Source organism: Thunnus thynnus, chromosome 7, assembly GCF_963924715.1.
Source record: "Thunnus thynnus chromosome 7, fThuThy2.1, whole genome shotgun sequence".
NCBI lineage: Eukaryota > Metazoa > Chordata > Actinopteri > Scombriformes > Scombridae > Thunnus > Thunnus thynnus.
Genome location: NC_089523.1, coordinates 4718101 through 4745911, shown reverse-complemented (window position 1 = coordinate 4745911; position 27811 = coordinate 4718101). Strand labels below are relative to the sequence as shown.

Genomic DNA, 27811 nt, shown 5'->3' with positions numbered 1-27811 from the left:
GTTACATAAAAGTAAAATGGGAAAATAAAGCAGCAATAGCTTACATAAAATGACAATTATATAAAAGCCACTCTACTAAAAGGAAAAAGTGATTAAAGAATGATGTGAATGATAGTTCAAATTGTTAGCTTATGTCAGGGTTTTTTAGACATGGTTCTGAAGCGTCTGGGCCACAACCTTTGGGTTTTAGCCAGGATTTACTGATGGTTACCAGAACCATTCCTGAGTATTTCGGGATGCACTGATTAAGAGATACAAAAGACAAAGATGTAGCAGTTATAGTGTGCATTCCGTGCCAAGCCTTAAAGCTCCACTAAGCAATATTTTTAGCCAGGCTAGTGCCATGGCAATAGAGGTGGAAATGATGGTCAGTCATGGATGAATTGCCATGAAATTCTGTACAGACATTCACGGTTCCTTCAGGATGAATCGTAATAACTTTGGAGATGTCAAAATTCAATTTTTTCCAACACTTTGCTTCACCACAGACATATATTTACAGTTTAACCACTGCTCTAAAATCAAGCACAAGTTCTATTAGCTATAGGTAACCTTAGTAAGAGAAGAGAATATAAGCTCAGAGATGACTAATGATTTGTAGCTTTCAACCACATTTCATGGTCTTCATTCAGCAGATGGAGTTGGCTCAGCTTTCATCACATTCCCTAGATATAAACTTCTGGTCACATAAGAATAAGTGACTGAATATGGGAGACAGATGGTAACCTTTGTCACGTTGATGATCTTTGACCCCTTCCCAGTTGCTGTAACTGGTTTTGGTCTGAAGTTCACAGAATACTGATCTGAACCCTCTTGCAGAGTGTTCATGCTGTTTCACCGATGTAGTGTGGATGTATATTAAGTTCAGTTAGATTTTTAAAAAATTTGGTCAGTTTTTCTTATTAATAAAACAGTTTTTTAGTGGGACTGACAGGATATGTCAAGTGCTGTGAAGGTTTTTATATAATCTGACAGCTGTTTAGTGGGAGGTAAATAGAAGCTTGCAGGCAGTAGAAACCTTATCCATGCCAGTCTACCGCTGTAGCACATGCATGTCTGTCAGAATTTCATTTGGAGTTGTGAGTTGATAGAGAAAGTGTGTGTTTGTGTGTGAGATGAAACCAGCACCCAACAGGCCAAATCTGGGCCTCTGTGTGTGTGACAGGTCTGGCTGGAAAAGCCGGCTCTCTGCTCCTATAAATGGGGTCCAAGGCAAGGCTCTGGTTTAGGAGATGTCTGATTTTTATGGACTGGAAAGTAGACAGTTTAAGATGAATATAGTCTCTTTCTCTTAGACAGCAGTCTGGATGGAAAATTCAGCTGGAGCCAGATTGTTGTCAGTGTCTCGATGTACTGTAGATGTAGCAGGTCTGCTACCAGAGAAGAGCCACTTTGTGTCGACATCACAAGCATTTGTAGGGCTACTCCATGTTGTGTTTGGTTAAATGTGTCTGTAAACATAATGGTTTCTTCCTTTGTAACAATTGATCTAGTTAGAACAGGTAGAAAACAGAGGCAGCCAGCACAGTGGCGTAGTGGTAAATAAAAAGGAGTAAACCAAGTCAGTTCCATAAATGCATGCATGAGAGTGTTGAGTTGGGTTTGCCTTTTGGCAGAAATATGCCCTTTGAGACTCCTATACTGGCTTTCGTGCATTGGACATCATTGACTGCAGACATGTGGAGAAACTGGGCCGGTGCCGATGATGATACAATATAATGATTGTAATTAATCAAATTGCATCAAGTGGTTCAGATTTTCTCGGCAAGCTGTTTGCCATTGGACTGTGGTCAGTAACACGTTGTAAGTATGGAACATTCTCCCTGCGAGTCCAGAGCACACGTCATATCTTCTGACATTTTTACCACCTCATGGCACAAACAGCATTCTACCTACTTGGAGAATGCACAGGTGCTCTTTGTCAGCGCACCTGCAGTACCGTGCTGATGCACAGCATGCACACACATGTACTTGTCCTTCTTTGGCTTGAGGGTGAGCTGTTTGTTGGTCCAACATACAGCACATTTCACCTAACCAAACTCCATGTGGCACCTCAGCTCTGCCAGTCCTCTGCTGCACCTGTCACACAATGACATGATTCTTTATTTTTACTCCCTAAAACGGCATATTAATACTTCCATAAACAATTCAAATGGTACCGCAGGTCCTTGATGACAGCTTGATGATGGAGGTGGGGATGAATAGGAGTATGAAGGATTCAAAGACTGTCAACAGTTGTCATAGAAAGTGCTCACACTCCTTCAATCTTTCTCTGTCTCTGCTTCTACACTGTTAATTAATACCCAGGGATCTCCCTCTGACATCCAGTCAGTGGCCTGCTTGGGTTTCACCGGTGGTGAAAAACAAGTTGTTTGGCTTCAGTGAAAGTGGTTTCTGTCTCACTGCTGCACTATTTAGCCAATGACCACATTGTGGCATTTGGAGAGGACTTTGAAAATGTGGTCAGCACTCCAACATTAACAAAATATATAACACTGGCTCTTCTAAGTAGTATATTTTGTTCACATTGAGGCCATGAGCAGGTTCTTGTATTGGCAGGTGGGTTGCTTCAAAGCATCAGCGCATGTATCCAAGAACAACAGTCTTGAATGTTAATCTGGTTATTATAGTCATACTTAATACAGTGTTTTAGCTACAGGCTCATGCAGGTGGATTTGTGAAATATTGGTCATGAGTACAATTCATATGAGAAGTTGCAACAAAAATGGATAACACAACTTTTAAATAACTAAATGTTTTTAAAGGTATGACATTTCATAATATTGATGCTGAAGATAGGGATAAAGTAACCATGATTTTCATTATCAATTCATTTACAGGTTATTTTCTCTATCTATTTCTTCAATTAATTGTTTGGTCTATGAAATGTCAGAAGATAGTTTAAAAAATTGCAAGACAATTTCCCTTAGCCCAAACTGACATATTCACATTGCTTGTTTTTTTTTCCAACCGACAGTCCAAAATGCAAAGATATTTAGTTTACTGTCGCAGGAGACAAAGAAAAGCAGCAACTATTCATATTTGATAATCTTGGAGCAGTGAATATTTGGAACCTTTGCTGAAAAAAATCATTTTAGAGATTTGTCAATGTTATTGCAATTCCTTCGCCATTGACACAGATTACTCAAATGTGTGTATTATTTCAATAAGGAGAGGTCAATGTGAAGTGTATAGCAATATTTATTGATGTTAGCAACAACAAATGACTTTGGCGATTAGAATAGAGGAAAAGAGAGGAGATAGGACAGGATCCAACCAGAGTTTGGATGCTGGTGGTGGTGGAGTAGATCTAGCAGATAGGAGATGGAATTGAATCTCCCAGAACATCTGCAGTAGTACGACTGAAAGACAGAATGATAGGATTGCCGTAATATTACAGCATCCAAGGACAGAGTTGCTCCAGGAATGCAGGCAGAAAGATAGGCAGGAAGATTATGAGGGAAGATGTTTGTCAGCTGAGGAAGGATCTTCAGTAAGACTTACTGCTTTGTACATTCACCACAGCTTTAAAAGATGATAATATGTCAGTGTTGTGTCTATGGCTAGTTGCGCTGCCCAGGCATACAATAAAAAATCAATTAATGCAGATTTAAGAAAAAAAATGTCAAAGAAATTAAAGATACACAATTTTCTGTTTTGTTGAGACTTTGTAGCAGCATAAGGCCATTACGTTGATAGAATCTGAGCTTCTAGCACCGTGTTGATGCATGGTAAGAAATCTGTGTATTTCTTTTCAAATTAAATATTGGTTCACTTTTGTTACTATTGGAACACCCTTCTAGTCTGTGTTTCATCCTTGCAAAGGCCACAGAAGCAACAGTAGAGTTCAGGCAGAACTTTGGACTCTGTCTGGCTCTGTGCTTTGGTGTGTTATTTGCCTGGTAGTCTGCTGCAGGCTTGCCATATCCCCAAGAGAGAGAAAAGACTTGTTCAAATGAATTGCTTCATGCACCCTGGTCTATAATTACTACATATATAAATATGCATTACCAGATACTTAGTTTGAGATATTAGCAGTACTGAGAGAATAGCCATATGCGTCTGGTTCTGAAGACAAGTCTATTTTTAATTTGGCAAGAACTCCACTGTCTTCGTTAATAGCTGTTCTTCCTAGAATTTATTCTTTCGGACATAGTGTTTAATTTGGCTCTTCTTCCTGACTTTACAAGTGTCAGAGTTCATATTTTGTCATGTCTTAACACAACATTAGGCCCCATGCCTTCTTACTGCGCCAAAATCAAATGATCCTCTGTGACGGCAATGTGGGGGAATCCAGGAGTTGTTCTCCTCTAAATGATTGGCCCTAAAACAGAGATCCCTCCTCAAACGGGGAGGATTTTTTGGTTGTTTTCACAGTAAGAAGGAGATATCAGAGTCCTCTGCTGTTTTTCTGTTCTGGTGCTGTGCCTTGACATATGGGTCCTGGGGCCAGGCATGAGGTAAACAGAAGACCCCACTTGGAAGTTCCCAGTCCTTCTATCAGCAGGAATTCACTCCCAGGCCGAGTGTGTTGGTGGTCAGACGGGTGGTTCATACGTGATAGATTTGATATTGGTGGGAAGAAGAGGAGGGAGTGTTGGATGGAAAAGATGCTTGTTACATAATGGTGCAGGCGATCTATCAGCCTCGGTAGAGTGGAGGAGGTGTGACATCCCTGGACAGGCTGTTCCTGAGATGAGACAAATCCAGACACACTCCTCATAGCGGGATCAAGCTGTCTGAGTGGTTTATATCTCACCCTGTGTTTCAGTTGGAAGTTTGCCCCGTGTCATGTCACTGTCACGTTTGCTTGAGGCGTTATTCCCTTTTTACATCTACAAACCTTTCTGAACTATAAATATTGTCTTCTATTAGAGGCTAATCGTAGTCAGCAGTTGCTTTCCTATTCCTGCAGACCTCATCTCAAGGGGACATTATAGGTCAAATACCATGGTCAGTTCTGGCGAAGGTTATGAAACACACTTTTCCCTCCAACCCCAGTGTATCATCAGCTAAAGCTTGCCAACCTCTGCATCCATGCATTCCTTATTTAGCATTAGTGAGTTGTAGTGACACCAAAATCCTCCCTGGCAGGACATGAAAGATAATATGGCTCATAATTGACCACACTCTTGATAAAGTTAGATTGAGGACAAGTTCAGCATGCTGAAACGCCATTGGGATGTTTGTAAAATGAACTCAATAAGCGATAAACACTGTGGCTTAAATAAGGACAGTAGCTCGATGAAGTCATGCAGTGACCCTTTGGCCTCTTCACATCTCTGGTGTCTGTTTTCACTGCTCACCTGAGCCTGGGGCCTGAGATGTGCCTCCAAAGTAATGGTTCGTCTTCTCTCTCCAGAGACATACTTGTGCAATGACATCTTGTCTGTCGAAAACTCACTGCAGGCTTATTTTAGCTCAAACTGGACCTGGTTATACTTGTCTGTGTTTACCATAAATGGCAACTAAAATAAATCCCACTGGAGTCCAACACATACACAGTTGTTGGCCTGCTCAACTGATGTTTTATGCATATTTGGATTCTCTTGCGTCACTGATTTTAGATATCCTTCCAAGTAGTCTAAGCATCTCCCTTTTATTGTGATCGTCTTTGATTGTGTTTGGTCGGTTGTTGAAATTGAGCCCAATAGTTGTTCAGTTAACTGCAGATTCAGACCCTTGTGATGTAACTGGCCATTGTCTCACAACTCTCATCATTAAGGTTTAAGTGTGTCTTCCAGAGGATTCAAAAGACAGAGGGTGCTAACTGAGGCCTAGTACAAGAAGCGTGCAATAAAAAATTAGAGAATAAACTGTGCTAAAGAAGCTGGAGGCTGATGTTGAAAAAAAGACACAAAAGCCTCATGGCCCTCGCTTTTTGTACAGTACTTAGTTTACAGAGTAACGTACAGAGTTTGCTATCATCACAAATGGACCCATGAAAAAGAGACAACTATTGCTAGCTAGACTGTCTCCTTTTTATAATGCAGAGTATGCATTAACACAGAGTATGCCAGAGCCACCACCGACTCGGCAGGCGTTGAAATAACATGAGTGAAAAATAACATCTAGTGCTAATGTTAGCAAGCTAAGCTAACTAGCGTCCACTTTAAAATTTTCCCTTCTAAGTGAAAACTAGTTGCCCTAGCTTGCTAGTTTCCATGTTTTGAATAGAATACAAACTTAACAGCATAAAAAATCCAAATGCTGAATGCTGTAAAGAGATGGGTTAAATCACTAATGGTTGATACTAACAGTATTGTTGAAAAAAGGGGAAAATGGCTTCTATCAATTTTTGTAAGATATACAGTATGATGGTTTCCTTACATATAAAGTGAGACCAATTCAAATTTCAGTTTGACTATAAAATGTAACTTTAAAAGCCTTTTCTCTATGATACACTATTATAATCAGTCACCCCACTAATTATCATTCAGCTGGCATTATAACCCTTGGCCAGTTGGGCAGTTTGCTCAAGATGTACGGATCAAAAGAGAGAAAGAGAGTTTGCACTCAGTCTGTAGGAGTGAAATGAGTGGGCAGAAGGCTTTGTTCTGTCCCCTACTCTCTCTAGGACCTTCCCCTCAGCTTATATTGGGTTGGCAATGCCTTCTCTCTACACCTGATGCTTGTGTATCTTTGGAAAGTCAAGGGCAATACTCAAGGGGATTTTCCTCTTAGGATTATAGCATGTCACCTGCACTGTAAACGTCTCTTTCCTGGCAGGCCAAACAGAGGAGTTGGAGTAATCACTACCAGACAGAATAGCTGTCTAGGTTCCTGTTCTCTCTCATGTGAGCAGTGTCTTTTTCACCCATAGCTACAACCATCTACTCCTCTTAATATACTGTAAATGTATCTTTATGTAAGGCTCTATACTCTTTTTTTGTGGATTTTTTTTGTGAGGAAAGAGGGTACAAACATCAGTTAGTTGTGGGGCATTGCATGTTGATAGACCAGACTGGTGACAAACTTGTATTTTGCAAACTTTTCTTGAGGTGATCCACACTTTGTGAATCAATGTGACTTTAATACAGTTACACTACATGCTTTGTTTAATTTAAGCCACATTAAGCCTGCAGGCAGAGGGCAGAACATTGCCTGGGCGCTCTTCTCTTCATTTTCCCAGCTTGAAAAATATTTCTCTGACAGAGTGGAGCTGGAAAACAACTCTGGTGGTTTTCATAGTAGCAATAATGCTGTACAGGCTAAGACTACCAGACCACAATCTCTCATATAGAATTACTTGGCATTTGTCAGACCTAATTGGTTGAAAGTACTCTGCTCTCTGTGTGTGTGTGTGTGTGTGTGTGTGTGTGTGTGTGTGTGGTTGCATGCGCCAAAGGGAAAAGTAATCTTTTTGGTGACTACCTTAAGACTGCAATGTTGCTGACAGAAGAGACTAAGTTCGATGGATGTTATTCATAGGCAGAGACCTTGACCTGTATGTGTGTGTGTGTGTGTTGGTATTTGCATGCACTGACCTAACTTGGCTAGTGTGTCAGTTTGTGTATTGATGCAACATGTACTGAACCAAGACAGTGTTAATGTAAACCTCTCTGAGCCACATGTGAATATTTTCTGGGTCAGGGCTCGAACGTCACATGTCTGTGTTTTGACCGGCCATGGGGAATGAGGCGCCACGACAATCCCAATAAAACCAGGCCTGGCATGTATGTGCACTCACTCAAACATACACATAGAAACAGATCTGACCTTAGACAGCAGGCAGACGGCTGTAAGATGGCACCATGGCCTGAATGGAGGTGGTGATGTGATGGGTCCTGAGTCACAGAGTTGGACTGAGGTGTAAGCCTCACTGAGATCAGACACATCACACAGACAGATGAAAACAACTGTGCTTACTGCTGACATCTGTGGTACTCACAACTGACTCCACAGGAGTCTGGTTGGAATAGATCTTTCTGTACTAATCTTTCTGTACAGTGCAGTATTACTGCGTTGGCACCTCACTAATGCTGTAACACTGTGTCAACACAGGTTGCATAGTGAAAGCAGCATGTTAGCAGAGCAGCAGCTTCAGTCCTTCAGTGTCTATACAGGATGCGTTCTGGCACAGTATTTAGTGTAGGTCATCCTTGTTTTGGCAGTGCTCAGAGCCCAACACACAACTGTAGTCATGTGCATAAAACGGAAGAGAGAAGACTTGAAGCATAAAAACTTCAGTGCTTCAGGTTGTGCTTAAATGCATATAGCGTAAGCCAATATGTCGCATGTGTAGACAGATGTATTGATAAAAATAGAAGCAAATCCGTTCCATCACATACTCCTAAGTCTGCAACGCTACAGACTTTGCTTAAGGGAAAACTCCACAATGCACAACATTGTGACATTACAACGGCAATAACAGTGGAAATGTGCCTCCTTAAGACGAGAAATAGGCAAAACACGGGAGGAGTCGGCAAAATAATATTTTCCATTTTTCTTTGGTATTGATTAAAATTGAAACCCGCTGTGTTTGAAGAATATGAAACAGACTGAAAAACATGGCTGAAACAGATCCAGTGTAGACAGGGTCAAAATACTAAAATTAGCAGTGTGGGAAACATGTTGCACCAGAGAATTAGATTTATTTAACACTGTAAACACCATCATGCTACTATATCCACAAATAGTATATGTTGTGTATAAACAGATGTAGTGTAACAGATGTAATTTTGGAGGCTATGAATGTTCTGAGTAAGGGCTGGCTGTTAAGGCTGGACAATTAACACTTCATCATACTGACTGACCTCTAATTTTAACTTCTGATCTGAACAGAGCTGGTTTTGGTGAGCACCTGGTGCTGGTTTTATTTTTACTGCAACAGAGTTTCTCTAAAAAAGAAACAACATAATCTACTAGAACTTTACAGCTTATCATTGACATTGGAAATATGTATCAAGGCAATTAGAGGAAAAAAGACAATGTGTTACAATAATACATACAATAATATGGAATTAATCGTTGTTTTTGTAGTGCTCAGTCATTTCAGGATATGCACTCAGTCTTTTTCCTCCTTGATTGGGCCTCTTGGGAGTTATCAGTTCGCAGTGATTCAGACTGGACATTATTTATGAAAAGTAGATTGGATTATTTTAATAATGTGTGTGCGGTTCAGTGATTTTAATCATTTTCAGGTTGCATATGTGTCTCATATTCTCCCAGTAGCACAGTATTAATAATGGTGCCAAATTTCTGGTGTTTTTTCTTCTTAATTTTTCTGCCAAATGTCCTTTATACTAACCACATCTTTTAATTTTGGACTAGATCAAATTCTGCCAAATTGCTGCTAGTATTACTGCGCTGAAACAATTAGAAGCATGGCAAATGTGTCTTTCTCACGCCTCTGGAATATTAATCCCATCCAAATGGTTTTGTAACTAATTGTGACTAGTTATATCACAAAGGTACTCATTATTAAAGGTACCCTGTTGAGTTTTCTTATAAATAAACAGGCATGTTTATGTTCTGTTTTCCAACCAAAATGGACTGTGTGTATCATTGAGGTCTAACAAATGTTTTGAATGCATTTCCTTCCTCATTTACCAGGCTGATTTTTAAAATATTTTCAGTACTCAATATTCAATACTTTTCTTGGTACACTACCACTACCAACTCTTAATCAGGTGAATAGTGAGAAATAGCGTGAAAACATTGGCAGGAATGTGTCTTGTGTCACCTGCGTGCTTGACTGTGAAATGATTGGTGTATAAACAAAATGGGGATCTGCTCATAAAACATTGCTCCATACTGATCACAAACTCCACAGGGTACCTTCAAGTATAACTTGCTTGAGTGCCCTAAAGACTCAAGGTATCCATGAAGATAAAAGCTCCACAGGACAAAATTAACCTTTCCATTAGACCCAGACACTTCTCATTTTAGCCCTGCTCTTATTCACTACTACCACAGCTTCTGCTCTCAAGAGGCGTCGTGGTGTGTTCATATTAAGAAACTCAGTGGTGTCCTTTTACCCTGGAATTCTTTGGTCATGGTCTCGTACAAAGCTCATCTCCAGATGACTTCACTACCCTGTCCACATCATGACCGGTGATTCTTCCTTATTGTTCACAGCCTACAGATAAATTATCTCATCTGTGGGGATGTAAACTGTTTTCATGATGTCTGTGTTCTCCTGCTGTTGTCCTCTCAGACAGGTCTCTGATGTAAGACCTTTTACTGACAATGGAACTCTTAATGGGAACCGGGTAAACAGAACAATTCACAGCTGTCACAGTTAACTGCTCACCTCAGGACTGAGGTCACAGTCGAGTAGGTCTGTTGTACAACAGTGTAAAATGGTCAGTAGCTGTTGGTTGCTTCAATCCCAACAAAAATCTCTGTACATATTTGCCTCCACAAAGTGAAAATTCATTGCATGAGTTAATACAGAAGGCATTTTTAATAGTAGATACAGTCGTAAACTAATTTGCAACAAAACTAATTGCCCTACAAATTCGCAGAATCTCAGTTTTATTGTTGGAGTTGTGTAAAGTTTTGGAAAAGTTTGCTTTTTCCAGAGATACATGTTTTCAGCAACTACACATGTGCTTCAGCGCCAACATTTGCGAAATCAGAACATGGTAGCAACATTGTTAGAAGATTAAATTCAGTGGTACTTGTATGTGTTTATCCTGTTTATAGTCTCATGTTTTGACGTGTTTAGCTCTAAAAAGAGTTTTTTTACTGGCAGGAGTGTATTGTACTCATGAGACCCTGCCTGCAGCTAAAACATATGGAGGTAATTTAAGATAACAGACAGACTTGTCTAAGTGAATGGTGATACACTTGCGCAGACCAGCCATACTGTGTTTATTTGCTGTTCTCGTCTCCAAATCCTGTCTGAGTAACTGTTGTTGTCTGTGTGCATGAGTCTGAGCATAAGGTTCGCTCTGAAGCTCCAGTGTACATAGTTTGAGGGGAAACAGGGAGGTACTTTTCTATTGTCCAGCCACAAGTTATATCACTCTGTGTTTGTACCAGTCTGACTCATTTTCACTCATTCATTTTCAGTATTTCTTGCAAAATATAATAGAGAAATGAGCTATTAAGAATTCTGCAGATTTATGGTAAATAAGCAGTGGTCAAGCAGATTGCTCACTGGACAGCAGCTTTTCTTCATTTCAGCATTTTCTTCAAGTGAATTCACAAAATATTAGGCAAGAACCAATCGTACAAAAACATTTTTGGATCTATAGTGGCATGAGTGATATAAGAAAACTTCATCAATTCAAAAATTCTTCAAGCAAAAATGTATTCAAAAGTTTATCTGAAGATAATATGAGGATTCAGCCATCTGAGTTAGTCAGATGAAGTGGATGTCTTCCACAGTTAGTCTTTTTAGTAAAAACTTACAGAGTGAATTTGTCCTCATACTAGGTTAAAATAATCTTTTGACTTCATGTCAAAGCATTTCTTCATTTCTTTTTTTAAATAAATACAAGATAAGTGATTAACAGGAAGACAAACAACTAAAAACAAACAAGAAATACAGATAAACTTCAGTAATCAACAGAAGGCACTGGTGCTGATACATTCTTTATCTCTGCAGAGAGGGAGAGGGAGCTGGTCTGGCAAAAACAGGCTGTAAGGATAGTGGAGTTTTTTCTAGAGAATACCATTTCTGTGATTTTGAAGATGTGCAACATGTGTGTGTCTCAAAGGTGGTGTTGATTGACATGGGAAAATAATGGACAGCAGACCAACTGATGAACAACAACATCAGAGGTGCTTGTCAGATGATTGCATACCTTTGGAAACCTTCCACCACACCTTTCTGATGTCAGAATTAAGGGGGCTGTGTCCGACCTTTTCTGTAATTTTACAAATTTGACATTCACATCCACTTCACACTGTGTTTGGCCAGTTGTCCAGAGATGAGAAAGGAGCCAGAGTTTGAACTAGCTCTCTTGCTTCATTTGTTATATAACTATTTCTGTCAGTTTTCATGTGAACAAGGGAGTACAACACCATGAATGCTTTCCAGGGGAGAAAGGTTGAAAGTGTGCATCATTATTGGTGTTTTTAAACAATTATCACTCCATCGTTTTCCAAGAGTGGCAATTTTGAACAGCTATAAACATTTTTGTCCTCTCTTGCGGTCGGACAACACCTCATACAAACTAGTTCATTTCTATCATAACCTGGCCTCCACCAACATAATGGGCAGTGCAGCTACACTTTGATGTTGTCATGACATAATCCATCATAAAATTCGCACCCTAATCTAATTTGTTTTTGTATGTGATATTATAACCATGTTTGTGAAGTGATTCAAAGTCATAGTGTTGTACTGTTGTCACACTGAGCTGTAACTGTGTTGCGCCATGTTGTTACTGAGACATGTCAAACTGAACTGAAGTGGCAACATTAAAATTAAGCAATCTCATAGCCAGCAGACGTGTTATCTTTCTTTCTGACAAATAAGAAATGCTAACATAACCCGAGCCAGCACGCATTCATTAACGGCCAGTGTGCTGGAGTCTGAGAGGCAGGTTCATCAACCTTCAACGTCTTCTGCCAACTTAGAGACAGTCCATTCATTGTCTCACTCACTTGGCCAAATTACATAGGCTTCCCTTCTCTTTGCTCACACAGCGACCCAGCCTGACTCCTCTGACTCTGTCACTTTTTCCAGTCTAATTGTCAATTAGGCAAGGTCATTTTCCAGCTGGGATATGGTATAAGTGATTTTGTTTATATTTTTACAGTGTCAGTAGAAATCACAGTGCAAACTATAATGTGAATACCCCACTCACTCCAGCTGGACAGAGTAACAGAATGCGTTTATTGTTGAAATTGAACAAATCTTCTTCTTCTTCTGTTTCTATGCATGTATGCATCTATGCAGTCTGAGTTTTCTATCTGGGAGGCATTTTTCAATGTGTTCATACAACCCTCAACTGGACATCTTAGTTTGTTTACTCACTGTGTTCACAGCTGTAGCTCATTAATCATCACAGGTACAGGATCATTTTGCTTTTGTGTCATTTCTAATGTTTGCACTAGTGGTAAATGTCTCAGTAATACTCATTTATGAAGCAGATGAAGTGTGTCGTTATTCTGTGTCACTAGCCACCAGCAGAAATCTAAAGAGATTTAAATGTAGCACGAATTTTAACCAAATTTCCAGAAAATCTCCTGAAGAAAATACATATCAATGTGTGTTTCTATTCACTACTGTTATGAGAATAGTAGGTCGAGATAAGCTGCTGATCACACTAATTGTCCAGTTGTGTGCCATTAAACCATTGCAGAAAAAGAGGGCACAAGATTATTTTATTACAATAGCTCCAGTCAAACCTCAAACGATGTAGAAAACATAACGGAAATATGGCATTTCTGTTTGTTTCGTGTATTAATTTGAGGAGTGTTACAGTCGCCTCAACTCCCCATACAAATCTTGTGTTTTCATCTATATTTCAAGATTTTTTTGAATTTTTAGCATTTCCGCTCTAATTTTCACAAATTTTACAATGGGCATAAAAATAGGTGGATGGAAACCCACTTATAGTATCATGTTCTTGTTTTCCTCTCAGAAATCTATGTGACAAGCAAGTAATTGGACCTTGAGTAAATGTTATTTGGTTCAAAGAGGATGTATCTATGACGTGTAGCCCATTGATTTACACAGAAAATGTAACAACTGTTTCGACATTGAAACTTGAACCTGTTTTAAGGTGCAGCTCCTATTGACTGCGTATACAACAGTAGGTTGTGACTGCTTCTGCCTCCATTGTCTTCATTTTAGACACAGTGGCAGCTCATCAGCCTTGACTGGTGGCAGATTGGTTGTACTGACATGGGTTAGGAGATGACCACTGTTTAGAGTTGTTGAACATTCAACCTTTTCTGTTATCATGGCAACAAGACAACCAGTGCACTTGATAAAACTATGAAGGAAAATGCCTTCAAATATATGCCCATATATTTGTGTACAACTTTTCGGACGTTCCTCTCTACATTTGGTTTGTTCCAGGATACCATGCAAGTATATCTTGTATCACTTGCCTGCCATTACAGGAATTAATATGTGGCAATCATTGAAGCATGACAAGTCTTTGAAAGAATGATCAATATTTTCCTCCTGCATTATCCAGTGACCATTAGTAGATTTTATTGTTTTAAAGATTTACAGTCGTTGCACTAAAGTGACTGTGGAATCTCTGACATACTGTAAATCAGTCCTAATAATGTCACAGTGCTTCACCTTGCTATTGTGTCCGGCTGTCAGTAACTTTAGCGCTTAGTGTCCATATGTTCCTGTTTGCAGTGACAACTCACAACTCAACCTGATTCAGTGAACTTGTCCCAGACTGGTATGAGCTGGTGAAGAGGTAAACACCATTGTCCAATGCTGAGCTGTAACCACTCTTGACCAAAATACACTCTGTTTCTGGGGATGAGGCCAGACTTCAGTGATAAGGACAATTTACAACATTATCTCTATTTGTACATGTGTGGGTGTATAATTTACTTTCATATTAACCTAATGTTTTAATATTTGATTACCTTTTGAAAAAGGGAAAACTCAACTTTTCAAACTCAATTTTGCCCTGAAATGTGCCCTTAAAGTCAAACTGAAATTTTAATTCTTCTTACTTTAGTAAGGAAGTATAAACTCTATGAACAATGAAACTGTTTTGCGTATTTTTTTTATTTTTTGAAAAAGGAAAAAACATTTTTGGACACATGTGGAGACAGTGTCTAAGTCTTGAGCCTGAAGTGGGCAATTCCCATGGTAGCAGTTGACTGACATGTCAGAGCTGATAGGAGACGAGCTGTCAACTACCATGGTGCACGACTGACTTGAGAACGTCATACTGTGGAGACCACGAATGTTGATAAAAGACGTTTTTGTTCCCCCTTTTCGAGAAGTTCAAATAGTTTTGGTTATGTACCGTTAGCATTTTAAGTTAGGTCTTTAACATATAAGATATAACATGTGGAAGGACCAATATTGCACCAATGAAATCACTGTGCTGAAATTGTCTGAACCAAAAATTCGGACACCCTAATGTTCGGACACCCTAATTCCCTAATGTAGGGAATGCTAACACTGCTGAAAAAAAAGGCAATTTAAGTTTCTTCTTTTTGGTAATTACAATTTTGACCAAATACGTACACAAACAAAAAACAAAAATATAATGTACTGATTTCTTGAGTGAATTCATTTAAATTTCAGTTTGACTTTTAAGTAGCTTTAAAGTTTTATATGGTTATACAAGGTTTTATTTTTATTACATAACCAATTTTTTTCTTGATTATTTGATTCTTCTTTTTGTTATTAGTAACACCTGTGCTTTTCCTACTGTGACAAGTCAAAATGTCTGCTGAGAAGCAGACATTTGAGAATCAGTCATCAAAATAGTAACTGATTAATTTTCATTTTAGCTCTTATTTTAAAGTTATTGTGCATACTCTCATAAACATCATTTCAAATTCAGCCTGAGAATTTGGTATCTTTGGAAAGTTTGGCATCTCGACTGGAACTTATGTATGAACTAAAGTTTGCCTATTTTTCCTCTGCAGTGGTACAACTTGAAAAATAGAAAATACCATCAGCACCAATTTTTTGGCCTCTCCTGCACTGTTGTGAAATACCAAAGAATAAAAGCATGTAAAATAGTGGAATCCAAGAATTACAGCTGGCTCAAGCATCCATCCATAGCTTCTCTGAGTGCAACTCAGCAGTGTGGTAACTGGCCAGAATAAGCTAATGAAATAACTTCATTAGGGGCCACATGAAGTGAGCAAAAGAAGCAGAACATCAGGCCCAGAGGGAGGTCCCTGTTTCTTTTTAACATAGCTCTGAGATTTTGAACAATGTTGCATAACAGCATCTGCAAGGTGTTAAACATTATAAGGGTGTCTGCAAGTCCTGGGAAAAAAACTCTTACAGTATCTTAAATCACGTTATTCAAGGCTGTAAACACCTTGATTGAATCTACTTTGTTGTCATTTAGACTTTTACCAACTTGATAGTAACATCAAGATGATGTTTTTAGCTTTTACTTTGTGCTTTAAAGCCAGAGTGCAGAACTTTTACATATAAATGAACATCCATCACATTCAAGCCCTTGCCAAATGACTTCACACAAGCCTATCACCACCAGATAAATCTCTCTGTATTTTACAGCATACAGAGTTTTTAAATCTGGTGTCTGGTATGACATTCCCATGCTGGTGCACCAGTAGTGATGTGTTTTACGTCAACCTGCAATGATTGGTTTCCCCCTAGATTGCTGGGGAAATTACATCATGTTCGGCATCCTGACCCATCCCGATGGGTGCTCGGCCCTCGGGTATCTTCATCGGACCACAGGGCATACTGGGTATAGCTAAAAGCTTTTGTAATATTCACTGTAGAACTGTTAGTATGGAACTTAAGATTTAATATTTTTTTTCAGGTGAGAAAGTAACCATTTAGATTCCCAACATTTGGTCAGTTTATCCAAATAATGCCTATTTGTAAAGTAGCTCCGACGTTTTCGTAGCTGTGAGGAACCGCTGGCTGGGTGGGTCCAGCTGGATGGGTGTCATAAAGCATGATTCAATTCTACTAGTGAAATGAGTCATTTTGTGGGGGTTGTGTGACGTTCGCAGCAATTTATCCACCGTTTTACAGCCGAAACATTAGCAACAGAGTAGGCTACAGAGGAGCCTATGATGTAAGCACGTGTTGACAGTGTGTTTGTAATTACTCTAACTGCCAGAAGGAGGAGACAAAAGTTCCACGTTGAAATAACTCCTCATCCAGTCTGGATGGCGAGTAGCTGTGTTTCCACCCCTCAAATGGTAAATCTTGGTGTGAGAAAGGTCAGGTCAGAACGAAAGGGTCAAAGTCCCCCAGCTACACAGAGCCTATTGAATTTACTCATCACAAGACCTTAAATCCAGCAGTTATGTGGAAGGCTTCAGGGAAATGGGCTCAGTTTGAGATCACTTCCAGTGTGAGACTGTGCCAGGCCAGACTCCTCTGCAGCACTTTGAGTTTCAAATCCGTGTGGGAATGCAGTGAGGCATGGGGTTATATTTAAAAGGATTGGATGGTCTGAGGACAGGATCATTCAGTGGTGGGCAGGTCAAGCATGATGACAAGGTCACAACACATTGAACTTAATGACTGTATTGTGGGACCTTCATGTCAAGAGGTTAACCAACTGTTGCCAAGGTCATTCTACACTGACACGAGATACTGCTTTATGTAGTGAGTGTTTCAGCCCACCAAAATTACAAAAATACTACAAATTACAGTGGTGGTAGAAATGACATATATATTAAAAGCAGAGGGGAACCCTTAGGGCCTTCTAGGTCTTCAGAGAAGGCAAAACATATCAGAATTTCAAATGTTATATTTAGTTGCTTTCATTTAGTAATTATTCTCTTCTAATTCTAATTTTAGCCTGATTTCTCAATCAATTTTGCTTCAGAAATGAAAGGATTACTGTCGTTAAACCATAAACCAAAAATAAAGTTATCCAATCAGATTTTTTTTTTTGTTGAAAAGGTTAGCTAACGCACTCATTGGTGAGGACAGGAGGCCATAGTCACCATAGCCGCATGTGTTTGTTTAGAAAGTGACAGGTTAATTAACCAATCACATTTTGATTTATAATGGGTGGTACTGAAAATCACCCACCTAGGCCTTCCAGAAGGCCAGAGCTATCTTGCTGTAGTTGTGTTTCAAGGCTCTCTTGTCATGTTGTTGTTTGGAAGTGCTCCTGTTACATCTTATGGGTTCATAAAGACTTTTTTTGTACACATCTGGTAATTGTTTTAAGTTAAATAGTGTAGCACAAACTCTACTAGCTTTGCGATTTTTCTGTGGGATTTCCCATTGTATTAATAGTTGGTTAGCATCATGCTAAGCAAGGATTAGTGTCCTGTCAGCCAGTCACCTGGAAACCTATTTGCAAACAGTAGTGCAGTGTTTGTAGTTTTGTTTATTTGAGAGAGAGAGAGAGAGAGCTGCAAGAAGCAAACAGCTGGTTCAACGCAACCCATCCTGCTGATTTTGAGTCATTTTTGTGATTGCTATGATTAATAAATATATTCTATGATTTTTAAACAGTAGCCTTATGCCGTTGTTATTTAGCCTTTCTGAGGCTATTGCATGGTTAAATCACTGAATTTTATTTTATAAAAGAAATTGCCCCCTCTCAATTTTTAACAGCCCGCTCAGTTACTTCATCCTGCCACTGGGCCTGAGAGAGATCAAGGCTATTTTGATATCCGTTGACAAGAATAATATATTTTCTTGGTAGCCAGTTTTATATTTCCAGTTGTTATCTTTGTATGGTGTACATTTTGTAGCCTAAATTATCTCTGTTTTTTGTGACTTGTTTACAGTGAGTATAGAGAAGACAGCCAAGGTTAAAATGATTCTTGTTTACCTTACGTCATGGTTAGTGTTACAGTTGCTTATCCCTCACAAAATCCTTTGCTGTGTTGCTGCTTTTTTGGTGTGTGTGTGTGTTTGGGGGGGGGGAGTTTTGGCTGAGCTAAAGGCCCAGCTCTAATAGTCACGGTTCACCACTGCTTAAAACCTGAATAACAGCGATTGGAATCCCCTGCCCCCCAACTATCCCCCATACACTAAACCCCTTTGCTAACTTGCTGTGTGTTTTTAAATTGCAGATGGCTTGATGTGAGTGTAGCCAACCTGACATGTACCAGGTACTGGGTGGTGTACCTGCAGGTCATCCAGGAGGCTGTGTGGCCGGGTGGAGCTCTGCCCACTGCCCCTCGACTTGAACGTAGCCAGCAGCAGAAGGAAAGCACCAAGCAGCAAGCCTTACATTGTCTGATGAGACTACTGCCAGGTATACACATACACATGCAGTAACACTACTGTAAGTATATTCTATGTAAGGACACCAGCAAACACAGCACAGACTACAATTATTAGCAGCACCTTTATAGGTACCAGGACATACACTCATCAAACAACTGGTCACACACTGTACATGAACTGAGCAACTGATTTGCCTCTGTGTTCCCAGATCTGATCTCGGACATGCTGGGCTCAGACAAGTACAAACTCAGCTGGCAGACTGCATTGGACTCCCTTCAAGACCCCTACATTAACAGGTGAATATACACTATTCTGTACACTCTGTGTCTACTTTATTAGTACACCTACTAAGTACCTGGTATAACCATTTTTACCTTAAAGGAGCAATGTGTAGAATTTAGTGGCATCTAGCAGCAAAGTTGCAGATTGCAACCGTCTGAATGACCCTCCCTTTCTCCTCCCCTTCCAAGTGTGTGGGAGAACCTACAGTGGGAGCAAAACTCATGAAAAAGGCCCCCTCTAGAGCAAGTGTTTAGTTTATCCGTTCTGGGCTACTGTAGAAACATGGTGGTGCAACATGTCGGGCTCTGTGGAAGAGGACACACTCCCTCTGTAGATATAAAGGGCTCATTCTAAGCTAACAAAAACACAACACTTCTCATTTTCAGGTGAATATATACTAATTGAAATACTTATGAATATTATATTCCAGTTCTGCCAAGTCCGTTCTGCTAGATGCCACCAAATTTTACACACTGCACCTTTAAGAACAACCTGACTACTTTAAAGTTTAGCTTCAAGAATGTAAAATAAAGGTGGACAGTGTGAAAAAAAAAATACTAACCCCAGTTCGATGCAGGACAAAAGCAGCATACAGAGGAAAAGGCAAGGTAGTCTACACACTGAATATTGCCAACTCCAAACAACGTAATGATGCAACGTTTCGACCTATCTAGGACCTTGAAGTTCAGAACAATGTATCATTAAAATTTTGGGAGCAAATACCTGCAAAACTAATGACCCTCCCACCAGTCTCACATGTACTTTGTTTTTAGCTAGCTAGGAAATGTTAGCATGCTCACATGCTTAACTAAAATGTGAACATGGTAAACATTATACCCACTAAACATCAGCATGTTAACATGTTAACATGCTGATGTTTAGCAGAGAACAGCCTCACAACCATTAGCATGTTACACTCCTGGGGCCAGATGCATCACAAAAACCATGCACATGCCATTTCCCACACATAAACTGGTATTAGTTAACAGAATGTGTGCACCTCGCACATTCTTCAGACCAGACGTACACATGTTTTCTACAGTGATCTGAGAGTGTATCAAATTTCATCAAATCATGTATTAAATTTGGTGAACAAACTAAGGCAAAAGAATGGCTTTTTCTTTCGGAATAAATTCTGCTTCCCGTTGCATTGTAGAAAAATCCTTGGTGAGGCAACTTTTTATTTACAGGCATCCTTCGGCTGCGACTTTAAAGCCCCTTGATGCTGTCTACCATTCTGCACTCAGGTTCATTATTGGCGATGCTTATAACATTCATCATTGCATCCTGTATAAAAAGGTTGGGTGGTCCTCTCTTTCTCAGAGGTGGGATTTGCACATGTATTTATTTATTTACAAGGCCCTTATTGGAAAGCTGCTTTCTTATATTACTTCCATGCTAGTTTAGTCCACTGAACCACATTACACCAGGACTAATGACTCATGCTCCATGTCCCTCATGTTCATACAGAGCTTGGAAGAGCTGCTTTTGGCTTCTTTGCACCATCAACCTGGAACACACTACAAAGCACTTTAGAAATGAATTCATTGGTAACTCTTGGTCATTTTAAATCCACAATATCAAACCTTTGAACTTCTGTTTGTACCTGTTTTAATTGATTTTGTTGTTAGTTTATTTATTAATTGTATTAATATGTTTGTTTTAATTGATTGTCTTCTTTCTTGCTCAACGTCATTGTAAATAAGGGCTTCCCCCTCAATGATTTTCAAGTTTAAATAAATTTTGCGTTTACACAGATTTGTAAAATGCCAAAGACACATTTATTAACATAACATTGACTATTACTGTGTGATTAATTTTATCATTCTTTATTTTACATAGGAGTCAACACTCATATAGGAGTTAGCAGAGACACACCGTGTAAAGTTGGTTTAGATATGAGCGCTACAAACTTATCATTGATTACATTTCTGAGATCACTGCCGACGATGGTTTACAGTCCTTGTGATGAATTAATAATATGAACGCTATAAAGAGCCGCACAGCTGTGCGTAATGGTTGCGCATAATGACAGCTGTTCTGGCTGTTGGAGAACGTCACTGGTGTAACACAATCAGTGAAACGGCACTTCTTCTTTACTGTTTGTTTCATTGACAGCTGTACAGACTGGTGGAGCAGACAGCATGTTGATATGAAACGGCTGGTTCAGGGCGTGTCTCCATCCATTTATGGCTTATTGTGGGAATGGAAATGAGGCTCGAGCACGTGCGCCCAGTTCCTCAATGACTGAGATTTATAAAAAAGAACCATGCGTATGCATGACTTTATAAATCCGAGGAAAAGAATGTGTGTGCATATTTCTGGCTTTGCGCGTACACACAGTATTAGTCATGAATCTATACAGAGTTTTATGCATCTGGCCCCTGGTCTTGTTTTGTTTATCACGCCATTCTCTGAAAACTACATAATAATGCACAGAAATCTCAGGGAACATCTGTTTCTGTGAACCTTGAGCTGCCACGTCTTGCAACAACGACAGTATGCTTAAATACACTTAGATTGTCATATCCATTCTAATACAGGAAAACAGTCACACAAATCACTGTTTGGTGGTTGCTGGTTTGAATTAACAAGCAGGTGTCTTTAATAAAGTGGCCAGGGAGTGTACATGCTGACTTGCACAGAGACACCGAGAGACTTACCTGGAATCATCCACTGTGGACTAATTTCTTCCCTAAACAAAGAGACAGTTGACTAAACAACAGCTGAAGAGGCCTTAAAAGGTTTATAGATGCAGAAACAAGTCATAGTTGGAGCATTAGTTTTGATCATGGCTCTTTGTGAGTGTCACTACTTTCAAACTTTTTCTATTTCACAATGACGGAGCCTACTGTACTCATGGGAAATGTTAGCTGGTGATCAAAATCTGTATTTCCGCGCTTGTACTTAAATAAGACAGGTGTGTGCCTTTCTAAATAATGTCGGGTAAGAAGAATTTTACACACATGGATTCACATGGTTAGATAATCAGACAAAGGAAGATGCATCCAAGCTTTATTTAGTCCAAATTTTCACTCATTGCACATTTTCTCAATCTGAGACTCTGAGCTTTCCCCCCACCCTTTCAAACCACACTGCTCTGCTTTCTCAGTAGTTTATTGTTCAGTTCTGTGGTACATTTGCATGGTGCTTTTCTTCATCATCTTAGTGCAGCTGTTTACCACCGTTGTTAACAAATGACTGTTGCCCTCTGTTCATCCAGCGAAGAGCCGTTTTATCTCTCTCACTTTCTTGCTAACAATGAAAACGTGCCAATAGTGATGTTATCATGACGCACTGAATGTTCTTCCAGTGGGAGAACAGCCTGTGTTCTGACTGTATGCAGACCATGCCACACTTTAAACCAGTTTTACCTGATCTCCTCCTGGATTTGGAAAAAGCATATTTCATTATTAAATTTTTCAGCAAGTTGCTCCTGGAGATGGGATAAACAGTCACAAAAAAGGTTTTATGCAATGTAAAATTCTATAAAAGCTACATATGAATGTAAGTATAGTAGTAGCTGTGAGCTTTACCTTAAGCCGAAGATTTCAGCCTATATTCATTTACAGTTTGACATTTGCACCATGATTTCATGCTGCTTTAGCTGCTGCAGTTCCTGTTTGTACTATGGGCACAGACAGCTGAAAAAGCTCAGCTAAAGATGATGATTCTGTGGGAAGATCTGAAGAAGCATCTTTTTTTCAGAGATTTTTAAGCACCGGATATCTGTGATGGACTTTGGAGACTGAGTCATAACTCTAAGAATAGTGAATGAGAATGAGGATTTATTTCCCCTTCTTTGTGCAGGTGGGTGGTTTTCCATCCACCTGTTTTTATCTGCATCTGGAAAAAAAAAACTCAGTGGAAACACAAAAAATTCAAAAAATCTCTGGATTTCTCGAAAAAAAAAATTAATACTTTGCTGAGGCAGAAAAGTTGGTGTATGGATAAAAGCAAATAATGCAACAAAGTTCAATGAACACAGACTGACACTGTTTGAGGTTTGACTGAAAACACTTTTGCAGATTTTTCAGAAATGTGGTTAAAATTTGCGCTACATTTGGATTAAAACCTTGCTTAAGTCACCTGCTGTATTCCACAAAGCCACTGCTCTTCGACGTCAAGCCAGTAATACTTCTACTCTTTGCATCTTCCCGTAGTTATTAACCATGTAAGGTAAAATAGCCGTAAAGTTTCTGACTGCTGCTCCTGTCTTTCCTTAGACACCTGGTCTACTGCATATGTGACCTTTTGCTGGAGTTCCTGGTTCCTGAACTACCTGAGCAGGACTTCCAGAGGAGCCTGCTGCAGAGCCTCTCCAAGAACCCAGAGAAGCTGCTGGCATGAGGGAACACCTATGAACCCACCATCCTAACTGGTCATTCAGCACTGATGAATCGCTGCAAATCAGTGCAACAGCGAGGCTGCTCCTGTTCTACTAATGTTCTGCCATGAGAGTGCATGTGAATGTTGCTGGTGTGGCTGAATATTCTCTGTCCCCGCTTTCAAATCCTGAGGTCACTCAGGCCTGTCTCTAATTTAGCGTTGATGTATTGACATATGAGGCTTTTGAACACGGTGCCCTGTATACACACACACACTCACACACTACATTTGAAGCAGCTTTGATTACATGAGAGCACCTGGTTTGTGTTTGATCTTAGAACATGTCTGATGTGGCAAAGCCTCCTCCGATCTCCACATCCAGCCTCTTCCTGCTGGCTAAACTCTCCGGCTTTTACTAAACTCACTTCAGATGGTCTTCACACTCTGCCCTCATCCCCCCCACTGTCTCGAAGTAGAAAAACCCACACATGCTCCTCTAATTTGGAGAAGCAGGATTTGTTTTTTCCCCAAAACTTAAATCTCAAGATGCTCTATAGGGATTTAGCATCACTGTTTCTATTCTCTGTTGAGCAATTCTTCAATATCCCACTGGCTCTGTATCGAGCCACACATGTGATTCTGACATAATGTGAGCTATACTTCCTAAATCTGAGCCTTCCTGAGGGATCACATGTGTCTGGTAATGTTTTTTTTTTCAACCTGAAGTGTCCAGGTGTAGGAAAAATACATAGTGTGCACTGTGGTGAAGAGTTGTCCATAAGATATTTTACTGGCTTCACAGATACGTCATTTTTTTTAACACGCTCCTCAGAGAATTATCTGCACAGTTAATGTCTAAATAATAGAAGAACTGGGCTCCACAAAAACAGCTATATGAAGGATGTAGGAATGGTTCTGGCATAGGTCCATCCATACATTTCCAAATGTAAGTTACTGTCCAGCACTGAACTGCTGGAGTCTGCACAATTCAAATCAGTTACTAGAAGATCTTTGTTAATAAGCAAATTAAACAGCAGACTTAAAGGGTTGGTACCCCCAAATTACAATGAAACATATTTTTTCATTTACTTTTACTTCTAAATTACAACATCTGTCCATTTGCAGAGTTTTGGAATTATTTGATCAGGACTTTAGATATCTGTCTTTGCGATTTTTTATAAAATTCAGCAGCTGTGTGTCTTTGCACTCGCCAAGGTACCAAGATCTGAGTTGGGCTGGGTCCAAATGATACAGGTCAGGTCCAAGAGTTTGGACCCATGAAGACCTCTATTGATGAAGAAACAGTCATGTTCTGTGCGGGTAATTGTTAATTGAACACAAAATATGGTTAAAATTACCACTTACTACATCAGCTTTTATAAAGGTTTTACAAGTTGTAACTAATTGCTTTATTTCTGATACATAAGTAATTTACTAAGGCTTTATACACCATTCATAAATCATTAATAAGAACAGCTTTTGAGTCGCCAGATTGTGAATTATCCCTCTGGTTTATTAGAAAGTTAAACTGATCTATTAAACATTAATACATGTTTTATTAAGCAGTAATAGAGCTATTAGTTACAACTTATAAAAACTTTACAAAGGGTGACTTGTTAGAAAATGGGACCTGTTAGCTAACAGGCCACTCTCATGGAGTTCAATAACTCATCTGTCATCTTCTAGTCACCATAGAAACCATGTGAAGAGAGTTTCAGTCATGTCAGCACACTGTTTACAGTCACTTTATACATAATTTTGAAGGTTTTTGCACTTCGAAAAAAAAAAACTGCCTTAGCATCTTATTGCCTTTATGGTGGTTACACAATGATCAGTGCTTCTTTCCCTCTTACGTAAAGACAATAAGCAGGAAACTGTCATAGTTTCCAGAAAATATCCTAAGTATGTATACAAAGTATGTTACAACACCGATTATTTTCGATATCTTTATCACAGACATCATGTGTAATCCCAATATTTTAACACAGACTGTCTTAAATACTGTTTAGTTAATCTTTGATAGCAGCTGGCCAGACAATGATGTAATTTAAAGTGAATCTGAGTGTCTCAACCTTTTCTGGTAACATTTGTGCTCCCGAAATTCTTATGATAAAATGTAGAGAGAATTATATTTGGAGTATGGAGCCAGCTCCAAATGGGTTATGTTAATATTAAGATATGCAGTATTATCCCATTGAAAAATACATGAAATATCAGTTATGTCTTTTGCGACCATATATATTAAGACTTTGAGAAATTTTACATTCCATCTGTTAGGTAAAAAAAAGAAGTCAAATCTTAATGTCACAATCATTCCAGTGTATTTATGAACTTATTTATTTGCTTGATGTACTGAACAATTACTTTTTCTGAATTCCGTCCATGAAATAATGAGAGCTGTGCCAGTGCTGACAGAGAGGACCGTCCTCTGTTATGAAGTGCTTTTTCCTTGATTTTGCCTTACAAGGTGATGAAGTTTGACCTGCCTGACCTGCACTGATGCAACTGCAGTGGAGCCACTGTATATGCCTTAGTAGAACATAAGCACCCAGTTACAGCTCTCTGTACTGAAACTATTAACACATGTTCTTTTTATTGTGTCAAATTGTGCTGAATGTTGAACTGCTATGGTTATTAGTTGTGAAGATTTTTTTTTGCTTGCTTATGCTGATGAAGTAATTCCATGTATGTTGCCATGTGAAACTGAAAATTACACAGCACAAACTTATTCTCTTATCTATGGCTGAGTGTCAAAAACAATAGCTCACTTTCTCGTCGTAACAAGATGGAGATCTTTTTCACGTTGTAACAAGAGATTTTTCATGTTGTAATGAGTTACAACATGCTAAAAGAGTTCAAGTAGAAGAACTCGATATTTATTACTACATACCATACTCTGTTTTTATAAGAAACTTGTCCTGTTATTAAAGCACCTCACTTTACCAATTCTGCCAACATTGTATGGAAATATTGAGATCGATTGGTTTACATGGTTTGATTATGTTTATTTCATGATTGGTACACAACGTAGCAAAAGTATCACACATCCATCCATTATCTATACTCGCAGGGTCACATTGGGTGACAGTCATGAGTTTTATCACAGGGCTGATGCATACAGTACAATCATACTCACATTCACACTTACAGACAATTTTTTGAGTGGTTTCTAGCTAACATAAATATGTTTTTATCTTGGTAAAAAACTATATGTAGGCAAGCAGGGGTGGAGGGGTGATTTAAGTATGTGGCACTCAACACTTAATTAAGTTTCATTCAGCATTTCTTCAATTGGTCTTTCGCAAAAAATGAAGTGTCTTTCTGGGGTTTACTTTTCCATATTCTGTGACACATTGGCATGGCAACAGCACTTGCTTTTTGAGGTTGAAACCTTTGTGATTTTAAGTTAAACAACAATTAAATTGTTAGCATACAAAACTAAAACTCCCATTAAAAAATTAACAGTTTCACCTAAACATATGGAGTGAACAGCACAACATACTGGATCTTTTTCTCTTTATAACAACATACCAACTTACCATGTTTTGTCTGCTGTACTTATCTGCTTTAGTCAGTAGTAGATGTTAGATGTTCAATTTTTCATGGAAAAAATGCACTGTGCTGTTTGTCTTTGGACCTTTACATATTTATGCCAAATGTTAATTAGAAGAGCAACAGTTTTTAGACAGACACAACATAGACACTAAAGCTATATGTTGATGTCTTTTACAGTGATATATGACATTGTACAGCTCTGCTATTAAGTTAAATCCCAATTTCTATCACCCCTGCCCCCCTTTTTCACCTTCCTGTCTTATTTCCTATCAGATTCTGTGTCTGGTGTTTCTCTGCAGTGTGACCTGTGAACATGTGCTGTTGTATTGTGCATATTAATGCTGTGAATCTGTCTCTCCATTTGCTGGCACTGATTGTGTTGCAGTCTTTACAACAGTCGCTGTTTGTTTCTGAGCGTATTTGCAAAAGACAATAAAGTAACCAAACATGACTTATTAAATCTTCAACTGTTGTTCACACTCATTATTTTCTTGACTCGAGGTAGGTGATACATTTTACAAGAGGCTGGTGAGTTGCTCTTCATGAGTTCTGACTTAAAATTTATCACAGGCATGTTTTAACTGTCTGGAGGTGCACCAGAAATGTACATGGCCTCTTTAGAGGCAAATATCCAAACTGATTTGAATCCAGACATTCCATATTATCTTTTCACCTCTTTGTATAGACATTTTGCATTTGTTATGGATCTGAACACCCTCCGCGCTCCCCACTAATTTGTTGTAGCCTGCAGACTCGTGGTTCATGTCCAACAACAACAAAAAGTGTGCGGATGAAAACCTTTAAATACCCCATAATAAAGATCAGAGGCACTTCTTGGAACAG

At 39.1% G+C, this 27811-nt stretch overlaps 1 protein-coding gene across 2 annotated transcripts in view; it reads left to right on the top strand.

The window, feature by feature from the left end:
* The window catches only part of snx19b (sorting nexin 19b), a 44326-nt gene extending 16891 nt beyond the window's left edge, over positions 1-27435 (top strand). For both annotated transcript variants that reach the window (XM_067593919.1, XM_067593917.1), the window contains exons 12-14: positions 18646-18830; positions 19011-19098; positions 23311-27435. In XM_067593919.1, the coding sequence (XP_067450020.1) occupies positions 18646-18830; positions 19011-19098; positions 23311-23434 (397 nt within the window). In that variant the 3' untranslated portion in view covers positions 23435-27435. The remainder of the gene's footprint in view (positions 1-18645; positions 18831-19010; positions 19099-23310) is intronic.
* Positions 27436-27811: the final 376 nt, after the last annotated feature.